We start from the raw sequence: 27,895 nt of genomic DNA, 5'->3' as shown, positions 1-27,895 counted from the left end.
AGTTTTCCCCTTGCTTCTTGGGGGTCTCAAAAAAAAAGAAGCAAAAACGATTCAACCAGCAAAGCAAAGCCCTGAGAAACATTTGCAGCCAACAGATCATGGTTGTACCTAAGATGGAATTTTGTGTAGCCTTTTGTTTAGTGTTGTTTACAAGGGGACCACTTAGGAACCCTGGGTTAAACACTTTGACAGATCTATCCTGAAGAGCAAAAATAGCAAATGACAGGCTATGACCGGGGATTGACTTTGAGGGCAGGCTGGATTTGTGAAATGAGAATCAAAAAAGTTTTCGCCTTCGAGCCCACAGGTTAAATTACTGAAAATCAATCACCATCATCATCTCTACCCTCTTGTGTTTACTCTTACTCTGGAGAGTAATCTAACTCATCATTTGCAATCAGGGCCTCCGAGTTCTGTTTGTGTTTGCTTTTGCTCTTTGCTTTGCTACTCGTCCGGCTGTTTGTCTTCGCATCTGACATCTGTTGGTAATAGAAGCCTTTGTCTTCCGCCGGCCCGCCCCAGTCCTCCTGGCTCTCGCCCTCAGTGGCGTAGGAGAAACCGTCCTCCACCGAGAAGGGCTCATCCATGTCGTAGCGCTGGTACGTGCTTTGATGCAGGGCCTCCTCGCGGGCACTGATTTCCAGGGTGCTGTTCCAGATGCCATACCCAAAGTAGATGAGCACACCTGCAGAGGAAGGCACAGGCGAATAAGAAGTTGCTTGGGGATCCAGGGCACAAGCGGGGGAATCACCCTTGGTAAAACCAGAGCAGGAAGCTATATGTATTCTTGGATCTGTGAAGTGTCTAGAATTAGATGCTATTTAAAAATTAGGAGATCTTGATAGGGTGTGGTGGCGCATGTCTGTAATCCCAGCAATTCAGGAGACTGAGGCAAGAAGATCGCCAAGTTCAAGGCCAGGCTGGGCAATTTAGAAAGACCCTGTCTTGCAATAAAAAGGGCTGGGAATGTAGCTGAGTGGTAGAGTGCCCCTGGTCATTCCTAGTAGGGGAAGGGGTTGGGGGGGTGATCTTGCTATAAGCATATTACAGCTTCCCTAAGGTCAAAAAATCTGACAACATTGCACCCGCATTCCTATGTGGCAATTTTTGGCTAGAGGTGAGAACTAGCTGCCTTTTAGACAAGATACAGACCCACTTCCCCTGCTGACATCCAGTTCATTACTGTCATATAGCTGCTAGCCAGGAATTTGCATTTTCTGGCCTGGGTTAAATATTTATGGATCAGCAACAGTATATTCCCAACTTTCTCATAACATGTTATTATCCCTTGCCTTTACTTAGGGACTCCGTCTCTTGTTTCATTGCTTAGCAACATGTATGAATCATTTTATTTCTTATCTTACCATTTGTCAACTTGCCAATAACATAATACATTGCTGCCCTCCAAGTTGCCCACTTTCTTCTATGGGCTCTCAGAGTGTCTAGGGCATAGTACTTCTGTGGCCCTTCGAACATCTGTTGTGTGATTATCAGCACAGGGTGGTTCTGTTTTATAGGCTGAAGAAAACTGGCACTCAATGTTTGCTAAATGAATGAATGAGAATTCCTGATGAGCATGAAATGCCCAGTGCAACTTCTCTATGTGGACGTCATTCCATCCAAACGAAATTCACCTCCCTTATGGGCTCATGCTTCATTTCTATGATCTTTTTGGAGTAATATGATAATATAGTTTGAGAGCCCCCATCTTCCACTTTGAAAGGCCCATGAGAACCACAGTGGTGGCAGCCATAGGGCAGGATGTTTAGTATCCTACCTCTATCACTGCTAACTGTGCAACCCTGGGCTGTTACTCAACCTTTTAGGTTTCTGTTCTGTAAAACCACGAGTGTCAGAGCAACTGTATAAAGTGGGACTGCTTGAGGATGAAATGAGTTAAGTGATAAGCCTCAACCCTGCTTGCACTGGAGAGTCACTTGGGGAGTTTTTGAACAACTCTGATACCCAAGCCCCATCCTTGGAATTTGGATTTAATTGGTTTTTGGTATGACCCCAATGTAGTTTTTTTTCTTGGTACTGGGATTGAACCCAGGGGTGCTTTACTACTGAGCTATATCCCCAGCCCGTTTATTTCTTATTTTGAGACAGACAGGGTCTTGTTAAGTTGCCAAGACTGGCATTGAACTTGCAATCCTCCTGCCTCAGTTTCCTGAGTTGCTGAGATTATAAGCGTGCAGCACTGTACCTGGCTCATGGTTAAATGGTTTTTTTAAAAAAATATATATTTTTTTGTAGTTGTAGATGGACACAATATCTTTATTTGATTTGTTTCATTTTTATATGGTGCTAAGGATTGAACACAGTGCCTCACACATGCTAGGCGAGTGCTCTGCCACTGAGCTACAGCCCTCATAGTTAAGTTTTTAAAGCTTCATTGACCAGGCTGAGAACCCCTGGGACAAATTGCTTGATGCATATTCTCTGCTGCCCACTAGCAGGGCCCTGCCACTTGGGCCCACCAGTCATGCAACCTCTTTCAGACTCTCAACACCCTCTTCTAAATGGCACTGGCTTCTTTGACTTTGCTAACCCTTGCTCCTTTGTGGTATCTGTTTGGTTGTTTGTACAGAACCACAAGTTAATCCTGCTTTCCTGTTCTGGGCTTGAGAAATCTTGCTCCCTTTTGCATCCAAAGTATGTCTTTTTAAGCTTGGATTTCTCCCTCCTTGTCTCAAATGACATTTCCCCTTCCTCCTCCTCAGTGCCCCGCCTCAGTGAAATAAACTTTCCAGGAGCCAAAGTAAGCAGAGATTTATAGTCCTAATTGGTAATAAATCCTAGAGTTAATCATTTGCAGATGTAGCTATTACTGCTCAAATAGCAACTTCATCTTTTTGAGTATGGGTCTTTACTCTTTCTTGTCTGGTGGGGGGTGGACATGGGAGGTAGTTATTATTCTTGTGAAGAACAGGGCATCACATTAAAGCTTATTCAAAAGGGCCAATGGGCCAGTTCTTAGAGAATGCCTGTTTGAAGCATGTCTGGGACCTGAAATGAATTTTAAGTGACCAAGTGGGACCAGCAGGAACATACCTTGTTTTACCGGATTGTGCTCTTTTGCTATCTTTATTTCTAGATATCTAGGCAGGTGCCAAATCTTACCACCTACTCCTGCTTGGTATCTATTATGCCATTTCTTTTCTTTCTGATCCCTCACTCTGACCCTATGTGGTGCTAAGATGGGTCATTTTCCTTTCGAACTGACTACAATTTACCCCTTTCCCCTAATTTCCCTCTTCTGCCACTACACAGGCACTACAGAACTCCATCACAGGTAGACACCTATTTCTTTTTTCTTTTTAAATTTATTTCTTACATACATGACAACAGTGGAATGCATCACATTCATAATTATCCATTCACACCTATTTCTAAAAGGCTTTTCCTTGCCCCCACCTGGAGTGGGAATTCCACTGGGAATTCTCTAAAAATGTTGGTGTGATTGCTCATAGAATCATAGACGCTTGAGTGGAAAGGATCATATAAGTCATCTATGTATTTTAATGCCTTCACTTAACAGAAGAAACAGACTGGCCAACATGAAGTGACATGCCCAGGCTCCTAGAGGGACAGAACTGGCCTTCCCTATGGGTAAGGTCTTTTTCATATGTAATCTTTCACACTTCTCTTCCCCAACCTGTCTTATAAACATGCTTATTAGAGTAAATGTTCAGTAAGTGCTTAGGTGTTTTTAGGGAGTAGCCAGGCCTGGGAGGAGCATGTTTGTGCACATGCATGTGTGTTTGTGTTTGTGTGTGTGTGTACAGACCACAATTACTCTGGAGAAGGCAACCCATGGAGACCTGCTCCATAAATATTTATGGGTCTTTTAATGTTCTTCCAGCCCCTGCAGTTCCAAAGGTGTGTCACTCTGTCTTCAAAAATACAATTCAAATATGGATGCTGTGAACTAAGAAGAGCCTGCATCAGGCAGCCTGAAGGAACAATCCGTCAGTCAGCTCAGGCAGAGCCATTTTCCCCGGTCTTGGCATTCTGTCCTTTCTGCTGGGTTCTTGAATCAATTCAGGAAAAGTGGTATGAAGCAGAGGAGGGGAGAAAAGGAATATTGGAGATGGACAAAGAAACAGAAGGGAGCAAATGAAGGGAGTGAGGGAGGGAGGGAGAGAGGAGAGAAACTCGCTCTACCATCTGTCACACATAAACAAGGGCTTTGTGTGAGGAGTAAACAGCGCTGCTAAAAGCCTCCTGTGTGGAAGCAGGGTGTTTTGTTTCTGCTCCTTTTTTTTTTTTTTTTTTTTTTCCACTTGGCTTGGAGAACTGTGCATGAGGTAGCTTCTGAAAAATCTGCCGGATTCTGGGAAACCTGAATTATCTAAACTAAACTTCGCACAACACCTGCGTGCTGAAGCTTTCTAATCATGGCAGTGAAGCTGCCCCTCTCTCCTGAGGAGCTTGAAATGTTACACAAACACTGTCTTGTTCAGACTCCATCTGGCCTGTTTGGGAAGGTGTGATGTGTGTGTGTGTGTGTGTGTGTGTGTGTGTGTGTGTGTGTTATGGGGGAGGTGGTCATTATGAACATCTCACAGACAGGAAACTGGTGGGCAGGAAAATTAAGGGACTATCCCCAGCAATGTGGTGAGAGACTGGGCCATAAATCCTTCCAGGTGCTCGTGCCCAATCACAGGGGGTTTGGCCCTCTCTTATTTCTCCCATCTGCCAGAGGAGGCTCTGAGGTAGATATTGATGGGAAACAATTTTGCACTTTCAAACATATAGGAAAGGGTGATGAATGGTATAATGAGTCCCATGTCCTCTCCTGCCTGCTTCTCTTTAGGTTATTTTGAAACAAGTCCCTTCTATCATGGGTTTTATCTGTAAATATTTCAGTATCTTTAAAAATAGGTCATTTGAAGACCACTATTTGGAATCATTACCACATCTAAAAATTAGTAATAATTTCTTAAAATTCTCTATTATCAGAAGTATTAAAATTTCCCCCAATTATTACACACGTAGGGGAAAACTTTCCACCTTATGAGCCTACACACTTGTTCTACCAATGCTATCATTACTTGAAATAGTTTTTGGGCACTGTTATTTAAGGCAGTCATTGGTCCTGGTATCATATTCTCCTGTGAACCCTTATAGATAGCCAAGTTTTATCTTTTGAGGGTAGATTTGATTATCAGCATAAATCAGAAGTGGAAGCAGGCTTCAGGAATAAGGTAGCTAATTAAAAAAATAAGATTTTTTTTTTTTGTTCTGCTCAGTATTGTGTTCTACCTGTTCTTATCCACTTTGATCTATTGCTTTGCAATTACACATCTTCTATTAGTAATGAATTATTTAAAGTAGGTGTGGTGCTAAAAATCAGAAGGGAGTAGGCTTTTGTGTTGTAGCAGGGTCTGGAGGCCTCCCTGTTGGGCTGCAGTGGTTTTCTTAGTTGTTGGGTTACACAGGGTGTGGTCAGGGCAGTGAGCCCAGAAACGCATCAGCATTTTAACAACAGCCAGGGCTGCACCAGGGCTCACCGGGCGAGTGCCAGCCCTGGTGGGGGTTCTGGCAGTGGGTCCTGTGAAAGGCTGCAGTGAAGGGGGGATATCCAAAGAGCGGCTTTGGCTTCTTTTCCAGACAGAAGTTCCCTGTTAGAGAATGTACTATGAGAGGTTCAGGCTAGACAGGATAAAGAACCATGCCTGTAGCAATCGAATAGACTTTGTTTATATAATAAAATATTCTGTGATCTTAAAGCCCTTAATGAAGAAGTACTGTCTCAGCCATCATCCCAGAGTGATGTCAGTCACTGAAATAGTGTTGGAGCTCACATCTCCGGATGCTAAAGCTGAGGGCTGTTCCTGGCCCACTCAGATTCCCCTTGAGAAGATGTAGGAATGTCAGGCCTGCCTCTAGATGCTGGGGTACCTCAGCATCATCAACCAAGCACTATTCCCCTATTTGTGTTGATCCATCTTGTGCAAGTTAAGCAAATGATCCTCAAACTATAAATGAGAGAAGTCTGGGGAGGTGGATCTCCAACAGGTGGGAGAAAACCTAGAACAAAAACTGAACTCTGAAAAGAGACTGGATACCATAAGCCATAGCAGTAGATTTCTGACTCTGTGGGTACAAAGTCATGTTGAAGAACAGGTCTCTGATCTCTAGAGTCCCCAGGGAGTTCCTTGCCCTCTGTATGAAGCTCCATACTCAGACTAAGAGGAGAGGGGCCACTTGACCTCAGGCTGGGTGGAGCTGCCTCTTCCTGGGGTGTACTTTCCAGCAGGAAGCCCTGCCCTCCACAGATAGCTGAGGCCCTCTGTTATGCCCGGAGGGGTTTTTATTTTGACTACTCTGGGATCAACTTTCCAAAACAGACATTTGCCAACACAGGAATGGAGACTGGATGGTAATGAGAAGGTGTCCTCTCCACCCACCACAGTCCCCACCAACTCCCACTCTTGCTGATGATTTTTAAAAATACCACTGTGTCCTGTTGATTGTAATAACAATGAGGTTTGTTTAATATGGTGTGGTCAGGAGGAGCAGGCTTAGCATGCAGTTGAAGGGAGGGGAAGGTTTTCTCCCTGGTCTTGCAACTGCTCCGAAATGAAACCATGTGACTTTATGCTCAGTTTCTCATCTGCAAAATGGAGTTGGAGACCCTTATTTTATTTGAGGCATATAACAGCCATGACAGGTAACACAATCCTCTTAAAAGAATGTGGAGCCCATGCGTTGGCGCATTCTGTAATACCAGCTGCTCAGGAGGCTGAGGCTGGATGATGGCAAGCTTGAGACCAACCTTGGCAACTTAGCAAGACCCTATCTCAAAATGAAAAACAAAACAGGGCTGGGAATGTAACTCAGTGGTAGAGCACCTCTGGGTTCAGTCCCCAGTGCTGAAAGACAAAAAAAAAAAAAAAGGTGGGGGTGGGTGGGAATCATCCAGTAATATGAACCAGCAATTCCACTTCTAACTTAACAAAAATTCTAGAGATATGTCTGTATGTGTCCACCAAGGACATGCACAAAAATGTTCATAGCAGCTGTGTTCTTTACATTCCCAAAATGGAAATCACCTAATGTCTGTGGACACCGAAATGGATAGATATTGTGGTGTATGAAAGAGGTGAAGGCTAGCCAACGATACAAATAAAACTATAAAACCACAAGCAACAATGTCATTGAATCTCACAAACATAACGTTGAAGAAAAGAAGCCCATTGTCCCCTATTGGTGGCTGGGTATCTGTTCCAGGTAAATGCTCAAACCAGCTCCAGGGCCTTCTACCTCTGCAGTAGTTCTCTCCCCGGGCATCCTTTTAGTTCAAAGGTAGTCAACATTCTGGCTGCCACTGGTGGCAGAGCCCTGCCATTGCCCTGGCTCTTCCTGCCCATGCATCTTGGTTGCCCTGGCACCCACTGCCTGCAGGTAGCCCCCTCTGTTGCAGGATTCATCTGCATACACCCTCCTTCTTGAAACGGCATCAGCCCTGTGCCTTCCTCATCCTGGACTTCATGATTTTTTTTTTTTTTTTAGCATGATTTTGATCTGGAAAGTACAAATTGTTTTCTGCTCTGTCTCTGAGAAGAGTTTCAGACCTATCTATTGGATGTGTCATCAAGAATTTGGTCATCTTGGTGCCTTCTCTGACCCAAATTCATAACTATCTTCTTCCCTCCTCTTCTTTCCCTAACAATGGCTGTTTCTGGTCAGTTTCCAATAGGACTTCAGATGATAGCTCAGGTAAAGACCACAAGGGTGTATCTTTTCTTTGGAATTATTACATTTTGGTATGGGATTTATGAAGTCCACTGTCCAAATCCCAACTTCTGCATGTTTTCTAAATCTATAGACAATAATCCATTCTCCTCAGAGGGATTGAAAAAATATTCCAAATGAAACCTTGGCAGGTCTCAAGGTAAGGGTGCCAATGAGCAAGGCTACCAGATGATTAATTCATAGTGAAGGCCCACAGAGAACAGTAAGCCTGAACCATGTCCTGGAAAACACCATGGTATGGTGTTCTCTCTGAGTCCCTGCTAGTTTCACATTCCCCCAGACTCTGCCTAACCCTTTGAGATGTTCTTTTACGATTCTGCATCAGCTAAAAGGAAATGAAGGCAGCTTTGTGTTCACTTTGTTGGGATTAATAAACATTTACTGTTTGCATTATTGCTCTTGTCTGAAGGAGAAGAAACATGTGCTGGGTAATCTTGTTGGAGATTGTATTACATTTTACTCTATGAGTTATGCTTTTCTGAAGGTCAAAAGCTTAGCAAAACATTGTTACAAAAATGCTATAATTAAGATTCATTTAGAGAAGGTTGAATAAAAAAATGTATTTAAGATTATCAAGTTATGACTCAGCTTAACCATGTAAATTTTCTTTTTAAAAAGTAGCTGATGTTTCCTAAGAAGCTCCATTTAAAAATATCTCTACTGCTCTTCCTAGGAAACTTATACTGTGAATAGAGAAATTGAGAAGAAAAATCGGATCTTTTAGAGGCTTAGAAGTGAAGATATGGGATATTTATTCTATATGATCATTATACATTTGATAAACCATCCGGGTGGGGTGCATGCCTGTAATCCCACCAGCGCAGGAGGATACTCTGCAAAGTGGGCTGGCCCCTCCAAAAAATTTGATAAGCCAATTTGGGGTTCTGGGATGACTATATTTTAAAATTTTGTAAAAATTTGTTTTTGAAAAACAATTTTTGTAATGAAATTATTTGCCCTGCTTGTTAATCTATTCTTCTTCTCTTTAGAGCAGTGGCTTTCAAATTTGAACATTCATTAGAATCCCTGGGAGGGCCTGTTAAACCCTAAATAACCCTCAGAGATTCTGATTTGGTGGGTCTGGGATGGAGTCCAAAATTGCCCTCTAACTAGTTCCCTAGTGATATTGCTGCTGGTCTGGGACCACACTTGGAGAACCATTGATCTCCATCATTGTAAACCTCACTGCCCACTAAAATTACCTGGGGGAGCTTTCAAAAGTACCCCAAACTTAGCTAACCCAGGCCAATTGAATTAGAAAATCTATGGGGGGTTGTGGGGGGGGGAGCCTGGGCTTACAATATTTCAAAAGGAACCCACAATATTATTGATGTATAGCCAAGGTTGTCAATCCTTGGTTGCCTTAAAAAATCATGATACCAAAGCAATTAGCAGCAGCCGCCCAGAAATACCAGCCATTTCCCCCAAATGTGGTTTGTGGGCTATGCATCATGATCAGTGTGGTGCCCACTGTCTGGCCAGCCCACTCTGCAGGGTGGCCTCCTCCTGAGTCAGTGAGTAGCAGTTTCTGCAGGGACCTTGGAGTTTGTGCTATCAGCAAGATTACAAGAGGCGTTCAGGGAGTTTTCCTCCGTTTGATAATTAGAAGGGCAGCCTGAGTCAGTACATGTTCACATTGTGCTTTGTGATAACTAGTCTGTCCACACTGGCAGACAATGAATCATTTTTAGAATTTTCAAAAGAAAAGCAGTAAATAAATATTTCTTATGACTTTCTCTAATGTTTTCTCATTTGCTCCCCAAGCAGGAATCAATTTAAGGATGATAGAATTATCTGCATTTTTTACAGATGAGTAAACTGAGGTCCAAAGAAATTAGGTGAATTTCTCAGTCATAAGACAGGAGGTAGTGGGCTATCTATTGTTTGAAACTAATGCTAATTCCAAAAGCGAGGGCCCCTGCCACCTTCCCAGTTTTGCAAAATGCCTCTGATGCTCCAGAAACCATAGCTATGCAGAATCAGTTATAGAATTTGTGAAAAATGAACATATGAGGACTCTTGTTCAGAAAGTATAAGGAATTCAAGATGCAACAGCAACTCAGGAGGTTGTGCTGCACAGGTTGTATGCCCACAAAGCTGATCCTGATGCTAAGTGTCAATCCCCACCAAACTTTTTTTTTTTTTTTTTTTTTGGTGGTGCTGAGGATCAAACCCAGGACCTTGTACATGTGAGACAAGCACTCTACCAACTGAGCTATATCCCCAGGCCTCCACTAAACATTTTGATCAAATAAGAAAGTCTGCTATGTGAGGGATATAAAAAAAGAAGCTATGTAAGGGACATAAAAAAAAGTTAATAAGGAATTTTAAAATTAGGCTTCTTTTAGGTGCTTAGAGAAGCCCCACAGCTGAGTGTGAGCATATTGGATTCTAGTAACAGCCCTTCAAATAACTTCCTGGTGCCTTGCATGCTGTCGAATTTCTTAGAGCTTTGGTTTACTCTTCTGTAAACCCATAGAGGGCAGGATAAGGAGGTAGTGGACTACATTAGTGTCTCCCCAACTCTAGTTAGTTATATGCCACATTTTTAATATAGTGGTTATGACCATGGACTCTGAACCCACCCTTCCTGAGTTCTAATCTTGACTTTAGTTAAGTGATCTCAGGCAAGTGCCTCAGTTTCTTAGTCTGTAAAATGAAGACTGTGAGATTAAATATGTAAGATGAGTAAATGAATTAACTAAGTAAAGCCCTCAGAATGATGGTTGATATGTGATACATGCTTATTAGTATTGTTACTATAAATCATATGGCACCTTTACTAGTACAAATGGTTTTTTAAAACATGATTTGCTTTTTAAGTTAAAAAATCACCTATAGTTTTGTCCTAAGCAAAACTACCTGTGAAACCACCAGATTCATGTGTATGCATGGTTTTTTAATACATGTGAAAAAAAAAATCTATGACTATGGAATATTCTAGAAAGTTCATTCAATGTCTCTCTAAAACCAGCTGAAATATTACCAATGGGATGGGCACCATGCTGTGGGTGGCACTGTGCTAGCAATGGGAGCCCCTCCAGCTTTAATCTTCTGTAAATGAGGGAATGTGTATCTTCTTTCACTTGACATATTCATGACTGAAATATTTCTACCCACTTTGGTCACTTCTCCCCAGAATAAAATCTTTCCTGGTTAGCTACATGTTCCGGTGGCAAAGTATTTAAACAGAGATGAGAGATTGTAAGTAAATAATATAAATGGTGAAAATATTGATGAATCAGTGGAGTCCTCTCAAGAAATCTCCTTAAGTCTAACAAGGGATGAGACTTAGAGCAGTGAAAGATTGGGACAAAATACAAACAGGAAGGCACAGAGTGGCCTGCAGAGGCAAGGAATCTGCTTGAAGATCCATGCCATTTCCTTTGACTGCTGCGTTTTACCCCAGTTTCTTCTACCTAAATCTTACATCACAGGCCCTGTTCAAATTCTACCTCTTCAAAGTCCTTTTTGACTGTTCTAACTTGAAGTTCCTTTTTCCCCCCATTTGCAAAGTACTGTATAATAATGTAAGACATATTTCTTAAGCACACAGCATAGGCACTGTTCCAGGCATACAGGACACATGCTGAACCCCAGTACCCTGGCCTAAAGCTGTGGACAAGTTGCTAATGAATAGGAAGGAGTTCTGTTCTCTTGCCCAGGATGGTTGATTCAGGGATTGTCCTGCCCTTTGCAGGGGGATACTTAATCTATTGCTTTTCTGTAAGCTCTGAAGGATCCTCCTTAGCTAAGTATTTGTTATCAAAGAAGCTATGTAAGGGACATAAAAAAGAGTTAAATAAGGAACTTTAAAATTAGGCTTCTTTTAGTTATTTCTCTCAAGTTACCCTGAATTCAATCTCTGACCTTCTCATAAACATTAGCAATTGTTAGATATGAAAAATCTGTAATGCAAATATAATACAAATTGATCAGAAGTAAAATTTGAAATTTCAGAAGAGGTAGGACCTTGACGTCAATGAAAGTGAATTTAGAGAACAACTTGAATTCATATGTAAAGCTATGAACAGTTGATCTAAGAGAGTCATATTAGTTATTAACAACAAAATGGAGACAATCAACAAGGATGATGGTGTGGTGGACATTCTCCAAGGGAATGGTTGGAATATCCAAGGATGAAGAAAATACCTCAGGGGAAGAAATGAAAAGCTCTTGAATATTCTACTAAAGTCAGTATGAAGTGAAGGCTGTTAAATGGTACCATGATAGCAATATTGTCAGAAAAACAATGCCCTCAAACCCACATTTAATCCATACTTTGTTCATTTTAAAAACCAGAGTATGATTGTTCTTCTCATTTAATTTTGCCAAATGAGAAACAATTTTTTTTCATAATTTTTTGTTTCACCATTTTAATTTTCTTTAAAATTTTTTAAAAAAACATTTTTATTTATAGATGGACACCATACCTTTATTTTGTTTATTTAGTTTTTCTATGTGCTGCTGGGAATGGAACCCAGCTAGGCAAGAGCTCTATCACTGAGCCACAACCCCAGACCCCTCACCATTTTTATTTTTTACAGCAGAATTCCAAGCAAACTCTTCCTCTTTCTCATTTCTATGCTATTTTTGTCCCTCCCCTCTTTTATTTTTTAAAAATATTTATTTTTTAGTTGTAGGTGGACACAATACCTCTATTTAATCTATTTATTTTTATGTAGTGCTGAGGATCAACCCAGGGCTTCGTATGTGCTAGGTGAGTGCTCTACCTCTGAGCCACAATCCCAACCCCCCTCCCCTCTTTTAAAAAGTGTATTTATTTTAAGCAAATTTTTTTTCTGATACTAATTATCCTTGCACAAGAACTTCAGTCATTCACTATTCACTATTTAATTCCATCAGGTTGATCAGCATTATTCTTCCAGAACCAAGCAGGAAGGAAGAGGACAACTGGCTTTCTTGATTCTAATGCAGAGAGCAAGGGTTCAGTTTTTCACAGATAAAAACAGTTCTAAAATTCATTTGGAAGAATAGGAAACCCAGAATGTCCAAACTAATTAAAAACAAAAATAAATGCTGAAGGCATCACAATACCTGACTTCAAATTATACTACAGAGCTATAGTAACAAAAATTGCACGGTACTGGCATAAAAACAGACACGTAGACCAGTGATACTGAATAGAAGACACAGAGACAAAGGTGCCAAAACCATATGTTGGAGAAAAGACAGTCTTTTAAATAAATGATGCTGAGAAAACTGATTATGCATATGTAGAGGGAGAGATTAGTCCATATCTTTCACCCTGAACTCAGAGTGGATCAAAGAACTAGGAATTAGACTAGAAATACTGCAACTCTAGGAGAAACCCAGGGCCAACCCACCAAATATTAGTGCAGGCATTAACTTCCTTGATAAGATCCCTAATACTCAAGAAATAAAACCAAGGGCTAGGGGGCTGGGGTTGTAGCTCAGTGGTAGAGCACTTCATTAGAATGTGTGAGGCACTGGGTTTGATCCTCTGCACCACATAAAAACAAATAAATAAATAAAATAAAAGTATTGTGTCCATCTACAAACAACAACAACAAAATTAAAACAAACAAACAAACACCAAGGGCTGGGGTTGTGGCTCAGGGTGGAGTGCTTGCCTTCACATGTGAGGCACTGGGTTTGATTCTCAGCACCATGTTAATAAATAAATAAATAAATAAATAAATAAATAAATCATGTCCATTTACAACTAAAAATATTTAAAAAAAAAGAAATTAAACCAAGAATCAATAAGAGGGATGGAATCAAATTATAAAGCTTTTGCATAGCAAAGGAAACAATAAAGAGTGTGAAGAGAAGCCTACAGAATGGGAGAAAATCTTTGCTAGCTACTCTCTGACAGGGGATTAATATCCAGAATATATACAAAAAACTCAAAAAGCCTCCAACCCCTCCCCGCAATAATCCAATTAATAAATGGACAAATAAACTAAACAGACACTTCTCAAAAGAAGAAATACAAATGGTCAACAAATATATGAAAAAATATCTAACATCTTTAGCAATTAGGGAGATGCAAATTAAAACTACACCGAGATTTCATTTTACTCCAGTTACAATGGCAGCCAGCGAGAATACAAAAAATAACAGATGCTGTAAAGGATATCAGGGAAACGTTGTTAGTGGTGTTGTGAATTAGTATAACTGCTATGGAAATCAGTATGAAGCTTCCTCAAAAGATTAGGAATGGAATCACCATTTGACCCAGCTATACCTCTCCTCAGAATATATCCTAAAGAATTAACACATGCATACTCATGATTATAGTAGCATAATTCACATAAGCCAAATTATGGAACCAGTCTAGGTATCTCCATCAATAGATGAATGGATAAAGAAAATGTGGTATACATACCCAATGGACTTGTATTTAGTCATAAGGAAGAATGAAATTATGTAATTTTCAGGAAAATGATGGTACTTGAAAGCATGATGTTAAGTGAAATAAGCCACATTCAGAAAGCCAAGGGTCATATGTGGAAGCAAGAGAGAAAAAAAGAGGGGGCAGGGGAAAGCAAGCAAGCAAGCAAGGGTCCATAGAACCAGCCAGATTTCTCTAAGAATGGAGGTGTCTAGTCCAGTTAGGAGGTAATTTTGGGATAAGCCTGTTCAAGACCTTAAAAAAAGGCTCCAGGGGAAGTTGCTTACCCACAAAGCACCAGACCGCAAACCGGATCCATGTGATGGTGGAGAGCTTTAGCATGAGATAGATGTTCACCAGCATGGCAAAGGCAGGCACAAAGGGGAGGCAAGGCGCCATGTAGGGCAGCTTCTTGGGGTTCTCTGGCTGCTGCAGGATCACAAACACCAGGGCGCTGATCAGCAGCACCATCAGAACAACCAGAAGGATGGCCCACCAGCTCTGCTCTGATATGTAGTCAGAACCAAAGATGATGAAGGAGCAGAAGATGAACATGAGGATGAAGAGCAGGAGCACGCAGATGGTCACCGTGTGCCCTGTTGCTGCTGTGGGCCGGTCCATTTTGCCTGGAAGACCCAGTCGGATTCTCAAGGTATAGTAACGGGGCCCAATCAGCTTCTTCAACTTGATGAGATAAATGTTTTCAGATTCATCAGCTTCTATGCCTGTGGTCATGTCCACGGTGCCATAGTTGGGGTGGTTGACATTGTAGGTGGACTTGTCTGATTTCCCAATGAGCATCTCATTGTCTCCCAAAGATGGTAGGTTTTTGGCCCCACATGTATTGGTGGCTGGGCTGGAAAACTCTTCCCCTTCACTCACAGGAGAACAGGTTTCCTTCTCACATTCGGCCAGAATGCCCTCCTTCTTCTTGGTGTGCTCCTCAGACAAGAACTTGACAAAACCATCAATGTCACTCTCAGGTTGGTATCGAAGGAGCAAGACACAGACGGAGACCAAGGTGTAGGCAAGGAGTGTGCCGATGGACATCATCTCTATCAGGTCTCTCAGGCTCACCAGCAGCGAGAGCAGAGCTGCCAGGAACCCTGACACAATGCAGGCCACCACTGGAGTCTCTGTGTAGGAGCTTACGTGAGCCAGGAACCTGCAGCAGAGGAGCAAGCGGAGAGTTAATGGCATGCCACACAGGTGGCACTGATTCTAACACGACCAATGTAGGGGACCAGAGTGTTTGTAGGTTTGTGCGGTTAGCTCCTCCTCATCCTGCCCTTCCAATTTACTTGTGGACACTGCCTTAATTCTGATGGCTATTTCGTTAGGGGTTGCTCCTGGAGTGTCATTTATAGAGAATTCACTTTAATTCCTTGATTTTGAGGCAAATGTCTTCATTAAATTTTCTATTCACTATGAGACAAAAAAGGCTGATGGAATCTAGGAGGTCTGGGGAGATCTAAATTGGAACCCAAGGCTTTGCTGGGAAAAAGGGATGATTAGAGGAAGTCATGCAACTGCTTGGGAATCCTCCGAACCTGTGGGTTTGCAGCATCAGCATCACTTTTAGCTTGTTAGAAGTAGATATTGTCAGGTTTTTACCCAAGATCTGCTACCTCAGAATCTCTCAGGGTGGTGCTCAGCAAATTGCTCTTTAAAAGACCTCTAAAAGGGTTCTAGAGCTTGAGAAACACTGCCTTGCAATAAAAGTACAGAAGTGTAGCTGGACAAATAGCACAGTAATCAAGAACCTGTGCTCAGAGATACAGGTTCAAGTTTAGCTAGTTACTCCCTAAAGAAGAGAAGACCAACAGGGCCATCAATGACAGGCACTTCTGTTGCAGTTCCTATAGGATGAAGGAGGCTCCCTCTTCCTATCTCTTCTCCTGGTCCTGCCTCCTTCATTCTCTGTCATTTCTCCCTTATTTTCATGATTCACACAGAACTATAAATTTGCCCAAAGTCCTTGTATCTTCCCTCTTTGTTTTCTTTGACAGCATAAAAACATTTTGGATGTGTGACATGTTCACTCCTCCATCAATGTAAGCCCTTCTTCTTCTTTTTCTTTTCTTTCTTCTTATTATTTTTTAATTTGTTCTTTTTTTAAAAAAATTTAAGTCATTGATAGACCTTTATTTTATTTATTTATATGTGGCACTGAGAATCAAACCCAGTGCCTCTCACATGCCAGGCAAGTGTGCTACTGCTAACCCCCAGTCCCAGCCCCTTAATTTGTTCTTTTTAGTTATACATGACAGTAGAATGTGTTTTGACATATTATAAATACATGGAGTATGACTTCCCATTCTTATGATTGTACATGGTGTGGAGTTACACAGGAACATAGGAACATTATATCTGATTCAATCTACTGTTTTTCCCATCCTCATCCTCCCATTCCCTTCATTCCCCTTTGTCTAATCCAATGAACTTCTATTATCTCCCCCCACCCCCCATATTAACTTCAGCATGTTAGACAACATTTGGTCTTTGGTAAGCCCTTCTTGATCTGCTTACCAACCCACACATGGAGCAGATGACAGTTGGTGGTAGAGATAAAGTACCTGGGGCAGCTCTCTCTGCACTCCTGAATGTTCCTTGGCTTCCCATGGTGGGCCTAGGGACCAAGTGGCAGGGCCACATCCCTTTATGCCCTGGGCAGATAGGCCAATTCATTGCCAATGTAGGGGACTAGAACTGTCCGTATGTTAGTAGTTAAGTGTTTGGCTTTGGGAGTCAGATAGTTCTGGGTTCAAATCCTAGCCTGCCACTCAGTGAATCAGAGATTTGAGGTAAGATTTGTTTTTTAACCTCTCTAATTCCTAGTATACCCATCTGCAAAACAGAGTTGTTGTGAGAACTAAATGGGATACTATACACAAAGCACCTGGGAAAGTCCAGCAATAGTAGCTATTGTTGCTACAGTTACTAGATTCTGTTGTGAGGGTTTTATCTTCTTTCTGATTGATTTTTATTTTAAACTTCAGTGGAGCTGTGAAGATAGGGACAGGCAGCTAGTCTCAAAACGAGGGCAGGTCTAAAATGTCCCCTGGGCAGGTTCTTCCCTTTGGAGCCCCACCCACACCCTTTCCCCTAGTCCTTTGTATAGTGATTTGACACTCACCATCTTCACAAGGGGGATACAATGTCAAAGAGAGAAGGGCAGGTGAGGGAACATGTCAGTTAGTACCAGACTAAGGGACCCTGAGTCACTCTGAGGGACTGTTTTAGGGCCTGAGCTCTTTAGACTCAAACTCTCTCTCAGGATATATAATAAGGTCCACCGTGTATGTGAAAGGCACTTATCAAAATTCTGTCCAGTTGACAGTGGGTGACAGTTTTCCTTGAAAGACACAGGAGAGCAGAGGACATTTCACAGAGCATAGCCCTTACCTGAAAAGGAGCCCATCACCAGCCATGGCATAAATGACCCTTGGCATTGGGAAGAGGGAGCCCAGCAAGCTGACTGTCAGTCCTGCAACCGACCCAATGGCTACTACAAATTTTGCAGCATAGAAACCGTGAGCCACAAACATCTCCATGAGTGGGGATTCTGTGTCAATGGCGTAATATGGCACCATCAGAGTTAAGATCATGCTCACCTGTGAAAAGAAGAGAAGATATGGCTGGAGGTGGAGGAACTGACAGCATGGTAGATGGCCTGCAGGAGAAGAGGTCCTCTGGACCCCGAGGCAGATCCTTGCACAGGAGTTTGGATCTACCACTGATTGGCATGTGGCTTTATTTTAGATCAGTTATTCAGCCTCTGGGGCTCTTGGCCTCCATTTCTTCTCACATGCAACTTTAGTGAACTGGTTCAGATAATGTCTAATATCTCTCTGTGGCCTTCTCATATCTGAGAAGTAAGTGTTTCTGCCCCCATGAAATCAGAGCTACATGGATAGTACAATGGGGACAGATGCTACCAGATGGAAGGAGCTGTATCCAGGAAGCTGCTAGCAGTGACCGTGAATAGCTGCCCTCAAGGACAAGACTCTCAATTCTTTTATTCCTAAGGGTCCTACAGGGACTTATCTGTATTCCTTTTACTCCAAACACCCAAGGTCAAAACTCCAAAGGTAAGCTCCTAGGAGGCCCATAACCAGTTAACAAGTGGGACCACAATGAAAACTCATATTTCCATTTCCTCTCTCTAGCTCAGTTCTGGGGGTCATGCAGGCCAAGGAAGACAATATGGTATCAAGATGGAATCCAATTCTACCATAGTAAGACCACTGTGGCTTTTCTTAACCAAGGAATACTTGGCTGGGGGCTCCAGGACCTATCTTCCTTCACATGGCATAGATCTGCCATGACATTGGTCTTTCAGAATTGGCTCAAGAAAATGGAGCCACCAGTCATAGATCAGATATGAGTTCCCTCAGGCCTGTGAAGACCGATCCTGAACTAAGGGAGTTCAAAGCCTGAAAGTCATAGGTAGACCGTTTCTTTGCCAGGTCCCCAGGTGCCAAGATCCTCTAGTGAAAATATGAGATACTAGGGAAGATAGCAAGATGTATCATCATAGTCTAGCAATTTGGGTTTTACCACAGTGATGGGTCTGCTGACCAGTACAAGAGCAAGCAGCTCCCAAGGCAAAGCTAAAGCCCACATAGTCTAAAATAGAATGCTTCCCAGGGATACCACCACTTGCTACATTCCCTTTGGGGATGGGGTAGGGTTGGATTACAGCAAGGCACATTGAGTCTCCTGGCCATGTTAGACCAGGATGAGCAAAAATTTGGTAGAGGCATAGACTCGTTGTTCTGTAGTCTATAATGTTGCTCTTCTAAGAAAGGAACTGTGAGTATTGACTTTGTTGTGTGTGTGCTGCCAAGGCCCTTTCTGGAGAAGGGGAGGCATGAGGAAGGGGCAGAAAGCAAATGTAGAGCAGGGTGTCTCTGCTGCCCCTACCCTACATCCTATCCTGCCACCCCTCCCTCAATATTCTGCCCTCAGGGATAATTAAAGTGCAATAGGATGAAGCTACTTGCACCTGTGTGTATAGAGGGAGGTGATAAATTGACCCATGCATAAAACATTTGTCTGGGCAACTAAATTGCTCTCAACCATATCTAAGGACACTCCTGTTTTTGTTTGGCTTCTAGGACAATCCTGTTTTGCAGACTGCCTTAACCATGAATAAGTCAGACTTTCTTAGTTGGTTGCTAAAGATGATTTTTTTTTTTTTTAAATGAGGAATGGCAGGGCTGGCAGGCTGCACCACCAGCTGCTAGCTCTTTCCTAATCATGACCCAAGTCAGTAGGACCCTAAGGATGTTGGAGCATTTGTGTGATCCCACATTTGATGGCTCGGCAGCCATCAGGTTCTCTCTGTTGCAAGGCACTTAGGGGATATTGGATATGGCTGAACAATCTCTGTGATAGAAATTGCAAGTGGGAGCTGGACGATGAAACATCAAAGATGTAGGAGGAGCGTCTCAGGGGTCCTGAGAGAGGAGGCTGAGGGCTTTACTCTGAGAGCCACCTTAGGCAGGGAAACCCCAAGGATGGATTTGAGCTAGTGTGAAAAGATGGGGCAACAGACGAAAGAAACTGCATCTCCCCCACCCTAGGATGAAGGGGAAGAGAGTCTCCAGAGGACAATGGATTCTCTCTCCCCACTGCGGGAGCCTCGCCTCTTTGCTGCCGGGAAGCTCCCAGTAGACAGAGGAGCATTGAGGGCTGTGCACAGAGGCCACAGTGGCTCTGCTCGCACACCACCCGTTACTGCCAGCCTATGACCTGAGCTCCTTGGACGGCAGCCCACTCCCTGCACACCATGCCCTGGGACAGCGGCAGGAACTGCGAGCCTGGGTGTAGTGAGGGATGAGGGTGGGGGACTCCAGAGGTGAAGGCCGAAAGGGCCTGCGGCTGCTCCTCTCCTGAGGGGAGTCCTGAGTTTCTTCTTGATGTCTTGGCATCCAAATGCCCAGAAGGCAGAAGGCAAAGCCTACTTCCTGACAGAGGAGGGGTCACAGTCCTAGAGCCACGTTTTCAGGTTAAAGATAAAAAGTCCAGGAGGAGGGTCGGTTCAGCATTTGGTACTCACAGACACATAGGCTGTCAAGCAGATGACCAGGGAGGCAGTGATAGCGTAAGGGATGGACGTGTTGGGATTCTTGGCTTCCTCTCCGGTGGTGGCAATGATGTCAAAGCCAATGAAAGCATAGAAACATGTGGCCGCTCCTTGCATCACCTGTAGGGATAATGGCATCTGTCAGGCTCAGGAGTTTAGGGCAGAACCAGGGCCTTCAATGTGGCGCCCACAGTGGTCCAATGTCCTGCAGAAGTCACTGAGTGGAGGAGGGAGTAACATGGTAGAGCTGGCACCCAACACCCAAGTTCTGGTCTCCTCTGCTTTCTCTCTGTGTGACTGAGCAATTTCCTCAGGTGTTAAATGGAGATAAGAATTTTTTATGGCCAAATAAAAATTGGATCATTTAACACATTTGAATCCTTTTTGGAAGCAAGTAGGAGTATATCAGTAAATCAATATATCGGGTTTCTATGTCTTAGGGAACTCATTAGCTTTTATTTTCCTCCAACAGTTCTCAACCACAGCCATGGGCCATGTGGCTTAAGGATGTTTGGCGAGGGAGGGAGCTTCTGGCGTTTAGTGGAGGGGACTCAAGTACTTCTGCGTAAAGAAGAATTTTTCTGCCCAGTGTCACGTTAGTGTCCCTGATAGATGATCTCTGTGAGTAACTTCCAGATCTGAAATGATATAAAAGATTTTCAGATCTTTAGATGTTCTGTTGCCTTCCAAGGGAAGACAGCAGAGACAGAGTTTGATTTTCTCTTCCTTTTGGAGGTTTAAGTGACCTAGCTGGGCATGAGGCAGGAGGTCAGAGTGAAGCTGGGGAGTGGGCATTCAGCCACATCTGCTGCTTGTCTGTCTGCCAGAGCCTGTGAGCCTCCAAGGGTGGTGGGGTCTATGTTAAGATGTCAGTGAAAATTTTCCACTGAGGAGTGTGTGACTTCCTTCTAAAGAATCTATTGAAATTTAAATGAGGTTTCCCCATCACAGTATTTTCCTTATTAGCTGGAAGTAAAATATGTTCCTCTGAATACTCAGAGGATGTCCTTATAGGGGAAGATGAGAGAATTTTTTGGGACTTGTGTGACTGTGAGGGGACAAGCTGCAACCTCTAGAGGAGTCCAGGAAGTGAGGTCCCTTGTAGATTGGAATATTTCCCCTGCTTTTTCTCTACGTTCAACTTATAAATGATGTCATTCAAAGCTGAGCAGATGCTTGTCTAAAATTTTTGCTCTTACCTTACACTCTAACTTCTTCATATGGAAAAACCGAGATACTGGATACTAGAACCTATAAGGTATATCAAAAAATTGAAGAGCTTCTTAAACCTTCAAAAGCAACCTTTGCTCATCTGTAAAATGAGCTAGTATCTTCTACAGTCCCTCCCAACTGAGATTCTAATGTTTCCATCCCTAGCCTAGCTAGGGGTTCTTACCCTCAGGCCAGGGACATTTAGGGGCTCTGCTGGGAAAGAGTTACATTTTTATTTTCAATAATTTCCAACTGGATGTTAGCATTTCTTTCTACCATGAATGCAGGTGATTTCTGTCACCAATAACAATCTGATATAATCATAGAGATTAGTATTTAAAGCACTAATTAAGAAGCACATTGTTATTATATCACAATTAAAAATATTTATTACTCTATATTAATATGATTGATTTACCTCGAATTACGGCATAATTGGGTTCTTCATTGAAAATCCTAATTTTCATAAGGTGTCCATAAGCCTCATCAAACTGCAAAGGGGTCTATGGCACAAAAATTTAAGAATTCCTGTCTATTTTAATAAGTCAGGCAAAAACAACTTCCCAAACATAAGTGGTTCCATCTTGCGAGTGCTACTTTCTGGGAAGCAAGAGAACTACTTTGCCTCCTGAAAAACCTTCATGTCAGGGTATGGAAAGTGGATTTGGCTGCCAGACAAGGAGAGAAAACAGATTTCACCTCCCTATCCAGGGAGATTCACAGTCTTGAAATGGTGCTGGCTTTCACTTGCCTAGAACATATCACTGGTATTCAAGGATGAGCAGATGATGGGATTGCAGGCTCACTAGGTTATCCTGAGCAAGCCAAGCCTCACTTTAAGACAGCTTCCAGAAAACAGGTCTTGCTTTCCTTTCCTTTAGCATCTTTCTTCCCTTCCACAGAGGAAGACAGGTAGACACTCAGCCATGGGCACATCCCACTCTTGTAAATCACACAGTACCTGGCACAGTAGCAGGTGAATTTGAATAATATCCTTAGAAAAAGGCAAGAGATCTATGAACCACAATACATGAGGCATAATGGGGGACCCAGGGATGTGTAACCTGAAGAGCAGGAGGCTCTGTAGAAAGCATGGATACCTACAAATTTCTGAAGTACTGGAAGTATCACAGCTGAGGTGGAGGTGCCCTGTAGGCTCCAGAGGGGACTCCAGAGCCATGAATTTGTGGATTTGTGTTTATTAGAACAGTAGACCTTGTAGACTGTCAGACCTAGGCTGGTTCTGCCACATATTAGCTTGATGATGTAGAACAGATTCCTAACCTCTTAATCCTTAAGTTTCTTTATCACTAAAAGTGAGATAATAATAAATAACACATAGTTTAATTACATTGAATATTGACTTTTACCACCATTACTATAATTACTATTGTAAATTTTTCTAGAGCAGATAAAACCCAAGAGAACAAATTCCTTCTCCTTCCTATCTTTTTCTTTCTCCTCCTCTTCTTATTCTACTCTCTTTCATTTAGAACTCTCTCTCCATATATACAGAGAGAGAGGGAGAGAGATAGGTAGAGAGGGAGAGAGAGAGAGAGAGAGAGAGAGAGCGCACTGCCATGTGTCAGGCACTGTGTTTGGTAATGGTGATAAAATCATGAGCTCAAAGTACTCTGAACATGACCTTGGGAGAATTGAAGTCTGGAATATTTGGAGTCTGCAAGAACCTAAATGCAAACTTGACTGTAATAATAAACTGGAAGATATTATTAGGTATTTACATTATTTGGAAAACATAAATGCTTTTATTTTCCAGATGAATGAAAGAATGGATGGCAATTATTAATAACGATTAGATACCAGAAAATTAAGTATTATCAAGCTGGGAAGAGAGAGAATGTTTATAAAGAGGATGTATGTGAGGCTGAATTTGCCTTTATGGAATATGAAAAGCAATTAGAGTTGAAGAAAAACTGAACAGTTCAAAGTTAGGACATCTGGAGGTTTTCCTGTATTAGGCAGTCAACAGAATTTAACTCAGATGATTCAAAAGAAATGACATCAAAGAAGGAACTATAGGTGGATATGAACCAGAAGGACAGGGTTAAGGAGCCAACTTGGGATGTTGAGGCAATAGTAAGATAGTATAATCCCTAAGCCCAGAGGCAGGGTAGAATGGTGTTCCTGGATGCCACCGGGAGCTGGAGAAGTGGAGCAGGGACTGCCAGTGTGGTTCCAGGGCTGGGAGAGAATGAGGAAGAAATCCCCTGGCTTTTTCCTCTTCTCATCTTCTGCTCACCTGATAACATCTTCCACTGGCTAAACCCAACAGGAAGCAATGAGCAGGAGTCTTCTGGAGCACAGGACAGAGCATGAGGGTTGGAGAATGGACCTGGGCAGTGGAGGCAAAGGGGCAAAGACCAGCACAGCTGCCAAGGTCAAGCACACCTGGCTAATCGAGACACAGATTAAATAAACAGATTATCAAAGGGAAGACAAAATTAGCAAAAAGGTTGCCTTTGTACTTGAGCTAATTCAAATGAGTTTTTCTTCCCTGCAAATGGTAAATATAAAAGAGTCATGAAATGAAACTGTGTAGGTGCATCTCTACCCAAATAATCACTAAAACTGTTTTTCACTTCACTCTCTCCAGATCTCCTATCTGTCCGTTTATGATTAGGATACCTTTACATGCATGAAAGAATATGTGAGGTTCCCTGGGAGTGAGCATCTGGGAATAAAATTGGTGAGTAAAGTGGTGTGTGTGTGTGTGTGTGTGTGTGTGTGTGTGTGTGTGAATGCATGTGTATGTGTGTTTCTGGGGTTATTGGTACTTTATCCTAATTCTTTCCTTTAGTGGCTTACATAATTTAGAAATTGTATTGACTTTTACATTTGATGACAAAACTGAAGTTGTTTTCCAAAGTAAGCCAGGTGATCCAGAATGGGTCCATGCCTCTAAGAGCTTTGTGGGGAAGCAGCATGTGCCTCAGTTGCTGGAAGGCTGTGGCTTACCTAGTTGTAAAAAAACAATGTCACTGTGGCCTGCTACTCAGTGTGTGGGGTCCTTGAAAGCAGGCTCCCGTGCCTTGATGATATTTGAGAGGCATTAGGATAAGGTGGCCCTCCCATATTCTGTCATGGCCAGTCTGCCAGATGCCTGGGAGACAATTAGGCACCTTTACATAATTCACTCCCAAGGTACAAGACAAATTCCCACTTTAACAGCATTTTTCAGCCACCCTCGTGCCCCATCTCTATTAGCAGCCCATCCACCGTGACACTGGAATGTGCTAATAGGCTCCAACAAATGGATTCAGATGTGGGGAACATGAGAAACAACTTTCTCTTTGTTTGGGAGGTTGTCAGAATTCCCCACACATGCTTGCTGCAGACCATTTTCCTGGGAGCTATTTGTGCTGGTAGAGTATCTTACGTGGTGAAAGAAAAACTGTAAGATAGCATCAAGAACAAATAACATAAAGGGAACACACATCCAACAATTTTCAGGGGATGAGAAATTGCAGATGGAAGCTGGGGTTCAGCTCAGGGCTGGAGTTACTTGATATAGGGGAAAATGTTTGTTGTTCTTCAGCTCTTCAAGACCCAAGAAGCATTTGACCCAGACCTGTAAGTGAGTAAACCATTCCTTAAGCTATTTTCTTTGGAAAGAAGCAATTGGAGCAGGGGAACTAGCAGGCTTGTGAGGACTGGCTGTTCCTTAACCCTTTTGAAGTTCTTGAGAATTATGTTTAATGTCATCCTTACAAATGCATCCTTACAAATGATGGGCCCGAAAAAATGGTGTTCCCCAGTCCATCCTACCCAGAGTAGATTGGAACTCTGCATCTGTCTCCCAGTCAGCAGTAGGGGTCAGGATTTTCCAAAGGAGTGAAGAGTTCATGCAGCTGCTGAGTAGGAAGTACATTTTTGTTGATATTTATTAGGTAAGAATGGGAAATGTGTTTACTACCTCAGTGGATAATATGCTCATGAGAGGAGACCTTCAAAAATAGGATTTAAATTCACAGGGGCCTTGCTGGACTGGAAAAGTGACCTGAAACCAAAGTTGAGAAAGAATAGGGCCAGGCCCACGTACTAGGGAGGAAATGTACTCTGTAGCAATCCAAGGCCAAGCAGAGAGCAGAGAGGATGAGTCAGCAATGTCTTCACACTGGGCTGGGCCTCGGCCTCAGATGATACTTTTAGTCACAGTCACTAGGACGTACACTTGAGTTCCCTTCAGGGATAATGGATTTGCGCTGAAAATCCAAAATCCCAGTTAAGCTTTTTTGGTGATAATGACGAGTCTACTGAAGATGGTAGGTGTGTGTTGGAGGAGGTGGTAACCAAGGTGCAAAAAAAGACCATGGGTCCCACAGGTCCAAACCTGGGGTGGGGCAGTGGAGTAAATATGGGCGTTGGCTCATCCAGAATGGGGACTGGATTTCCATCTATTACAGTCCAGATCTGTGATCTTCAATTTTTAAAACCCGTTAATTTGGTCTAAAAGTGGAGATGGTCATACTAATTTTAAAGGGTTCTTATGAAGATTAATTGAGAAGTATGTATGAAAGAGTTTATCACACAGAAAATGGAAAACAGTAGGAAAGTCAGACTTCTTTTATTTTTTTTTATACCTAAATTCTGATCTTCCCTTGGTACAGAAGCTGGTGGGAACCCCAGGACGAGGGACCCCCTAAGGCTGACTTGATTACTCCTTCCTTGACAAGGTGGTCCTTAATGGAGGAGGGCTGTGGAGCCCCTGAGAAGGGAAGAAGGGACCTCAAAAGAAAATCAAGACCCCAGAACAAAGCACCAGGGGAAAGAAAAGCCTACAAGGCTTGTTTAATCTTTTTTGAGTGTGTAAAGAGCTTTTTCACAGAGGATATGAACTCTTTCTACTTTACCTGGGGCCTGAGCTACAGTGTGCACCATGCAGGTGAGCCATTAGGAGGATTCTGGCAAGAAAAGAGCCCGATTATCTTTTAATGTGCCTCCCAGCTCCAAGATTCCAAGACTTTGTGAAAATTTAAAAAGAAATAGAACATGCCACATGAATTACCTTATTATTTTATTGTTTTTAAGAAGGCTTACAACAAGGTACTTGATAAAGTAGAAAAGAGCTTGGGAGTCACACAGAACTGGGCAGGAACTTTAGTCCTGGAACTGACTGGCTAAGTGAGATCAGGTAGGTTACCCTACGTAGGCTGCCCCACAGCTGGTCAGGGGTGAGTTTCTCTGCACCCTGCATTCTCTGCTTTTAAGTTGGGGCTAACATCACCCGCTTTGAAGTATTATTATAAGAGAGATAATATTCAAAAGTGTGATGCCAGCATTCAACAGGGTGGTCAGTAAAGGGCCAGCTCTTTCCTCTCACCACCATAACTATTTGTAACTGCAAGAATGTACGCATAAAAACAGCTAAGGTTTTGTTCTTGTTTAAAAGCATTTGGTGCAATTTGTTTTTCCACTGATATGAAGAGAAGAATACCAGGAGCACGAAGGTTAACTGATGCCAAAGTCTTGTACGAAATCCATGACCCGATAATTTCTTATATTGTTAAGAAAATGGTGAGAACATTTTCATGCACTATAAGAAAAAATTCTATTGAATTCCAGGAAAACATTCTCTCTTTTCACTTTTATAATTTGTTGTTTCTTTTATGTGATAGGAAGGGAACAATTTGTACCATAAGAAAATAAAGATGTGGAAATGCAGAATAGGGTCAACAGTATTTCTTTGTCTCTTCTTCTGGTTTTAACCAGTTTCATTGTTTTTTCATTTCAGAAGGGAGTGATGAACTTGGTGGTTCTGCGGAATTTTTATAGATAAGCACAAAGATAGAAATTTTGACTTAAATTGCTCCCTTGCTTGTTTCTCTGCATTGAACAGCATGGCACAGTTCAGAATAAACAGAAGTTATTTTGAGTGTTCTCCAAGAGTGATTTCGGATCCCTGGACATCTTGGAGGGAAACCAGTTTAAGCAAAAGCTACACAAGCAAAGCCAGTAGACTCTTGGACTTGCATTTTTGCCCCCGGAACTAAGCAGACTCTTCTCTCTTGGCCTCTGGTTATTCATTCTTTTGTCAGATGAGGGAATAGGACCAGAGGACCTCTAAGATTCCTGCCAGCTGAAAATTCTCTAGAGGATTTATGTTCTACCATCAAAAAAAAAAGCTTGTGAATTTTACCAATAAATCCCAAAATGAGCATTTTTAGTTATACTAGAGAAAGAAACCAGACACAACTTAGAACCACCTGTCATTGTAAGGAATTTGCCACTCTGACCTTCTCATTTGGGTTTAACATAAACCACACCACCAGATCATGGGGATGAGATCTGAAAATGTCCTTTGGTCTAGCCTGCTCTCTTGCCAACTCCCTGACAACACTAGGTAGATTTCTCTGCTGTGAACCATGCCTCTAGAATGGAATTTACAACCAGCCCTCCACTGAGCCAGCTCAAATGCCCTCAGACTTTCA

At 42.4% G+C, this 27,895-nt stretch overlaps 1 protein-coding gene across 1 annotated transcript in view; it reads right to left on the bottom strand.

Moving 5' to 3' along the window:
• Positions 1 to 362: 362 nt before the first annotated feature.
• Positions 363 to 27,895, bottom strand: part of Slc7a14 (solute carrier family 7 member 14) — a 52,463-nt gene continuing 24,930 nt past the window's right edge. The window contains exons 4-7 of the mRNA XM_076868507.2: positions 20,208 to 20,354; positions 17,549 to 17,757; positions 14,431 to 15,308; positions 363 to 685 (exon numbers count right to left, since the gene is read on the bottom strand). Of these exons, the coding sequence (XP_076724622.1) occupies positions 363 to 685; positions 14,431 to 15,308; positions 17,549 to 17,757; positions 20,208 to 20,354 (1,557 nt within the window). The remainder of the gene's footprint in view (positions 686 to 14,430; positions 15,309 to 17,548; positions 17,758 to 20,207; positions 20,355 to 27,895) is intronic.

This window comes from Callospermophilus lateralis, chromosome 10 (genome assembly GCF_048772815.1).
Source record: "Callospermophilus lateralis isolate mCalLat2 chromosome 10, mCalLat2.hap1, whole genome shotgun sequence".
In the NCBI taxonomy this organism is placed as follows: domain Eukaryota; kingdom Metazoa; phylum Chordata; class Mammalia; order Rodentia; family Sciuridae; genus Callospermophilus; species Callospermophilus lateralis.
This window is presented reverse-complemented; position numbering and strand designations above follow the sequence as displayed.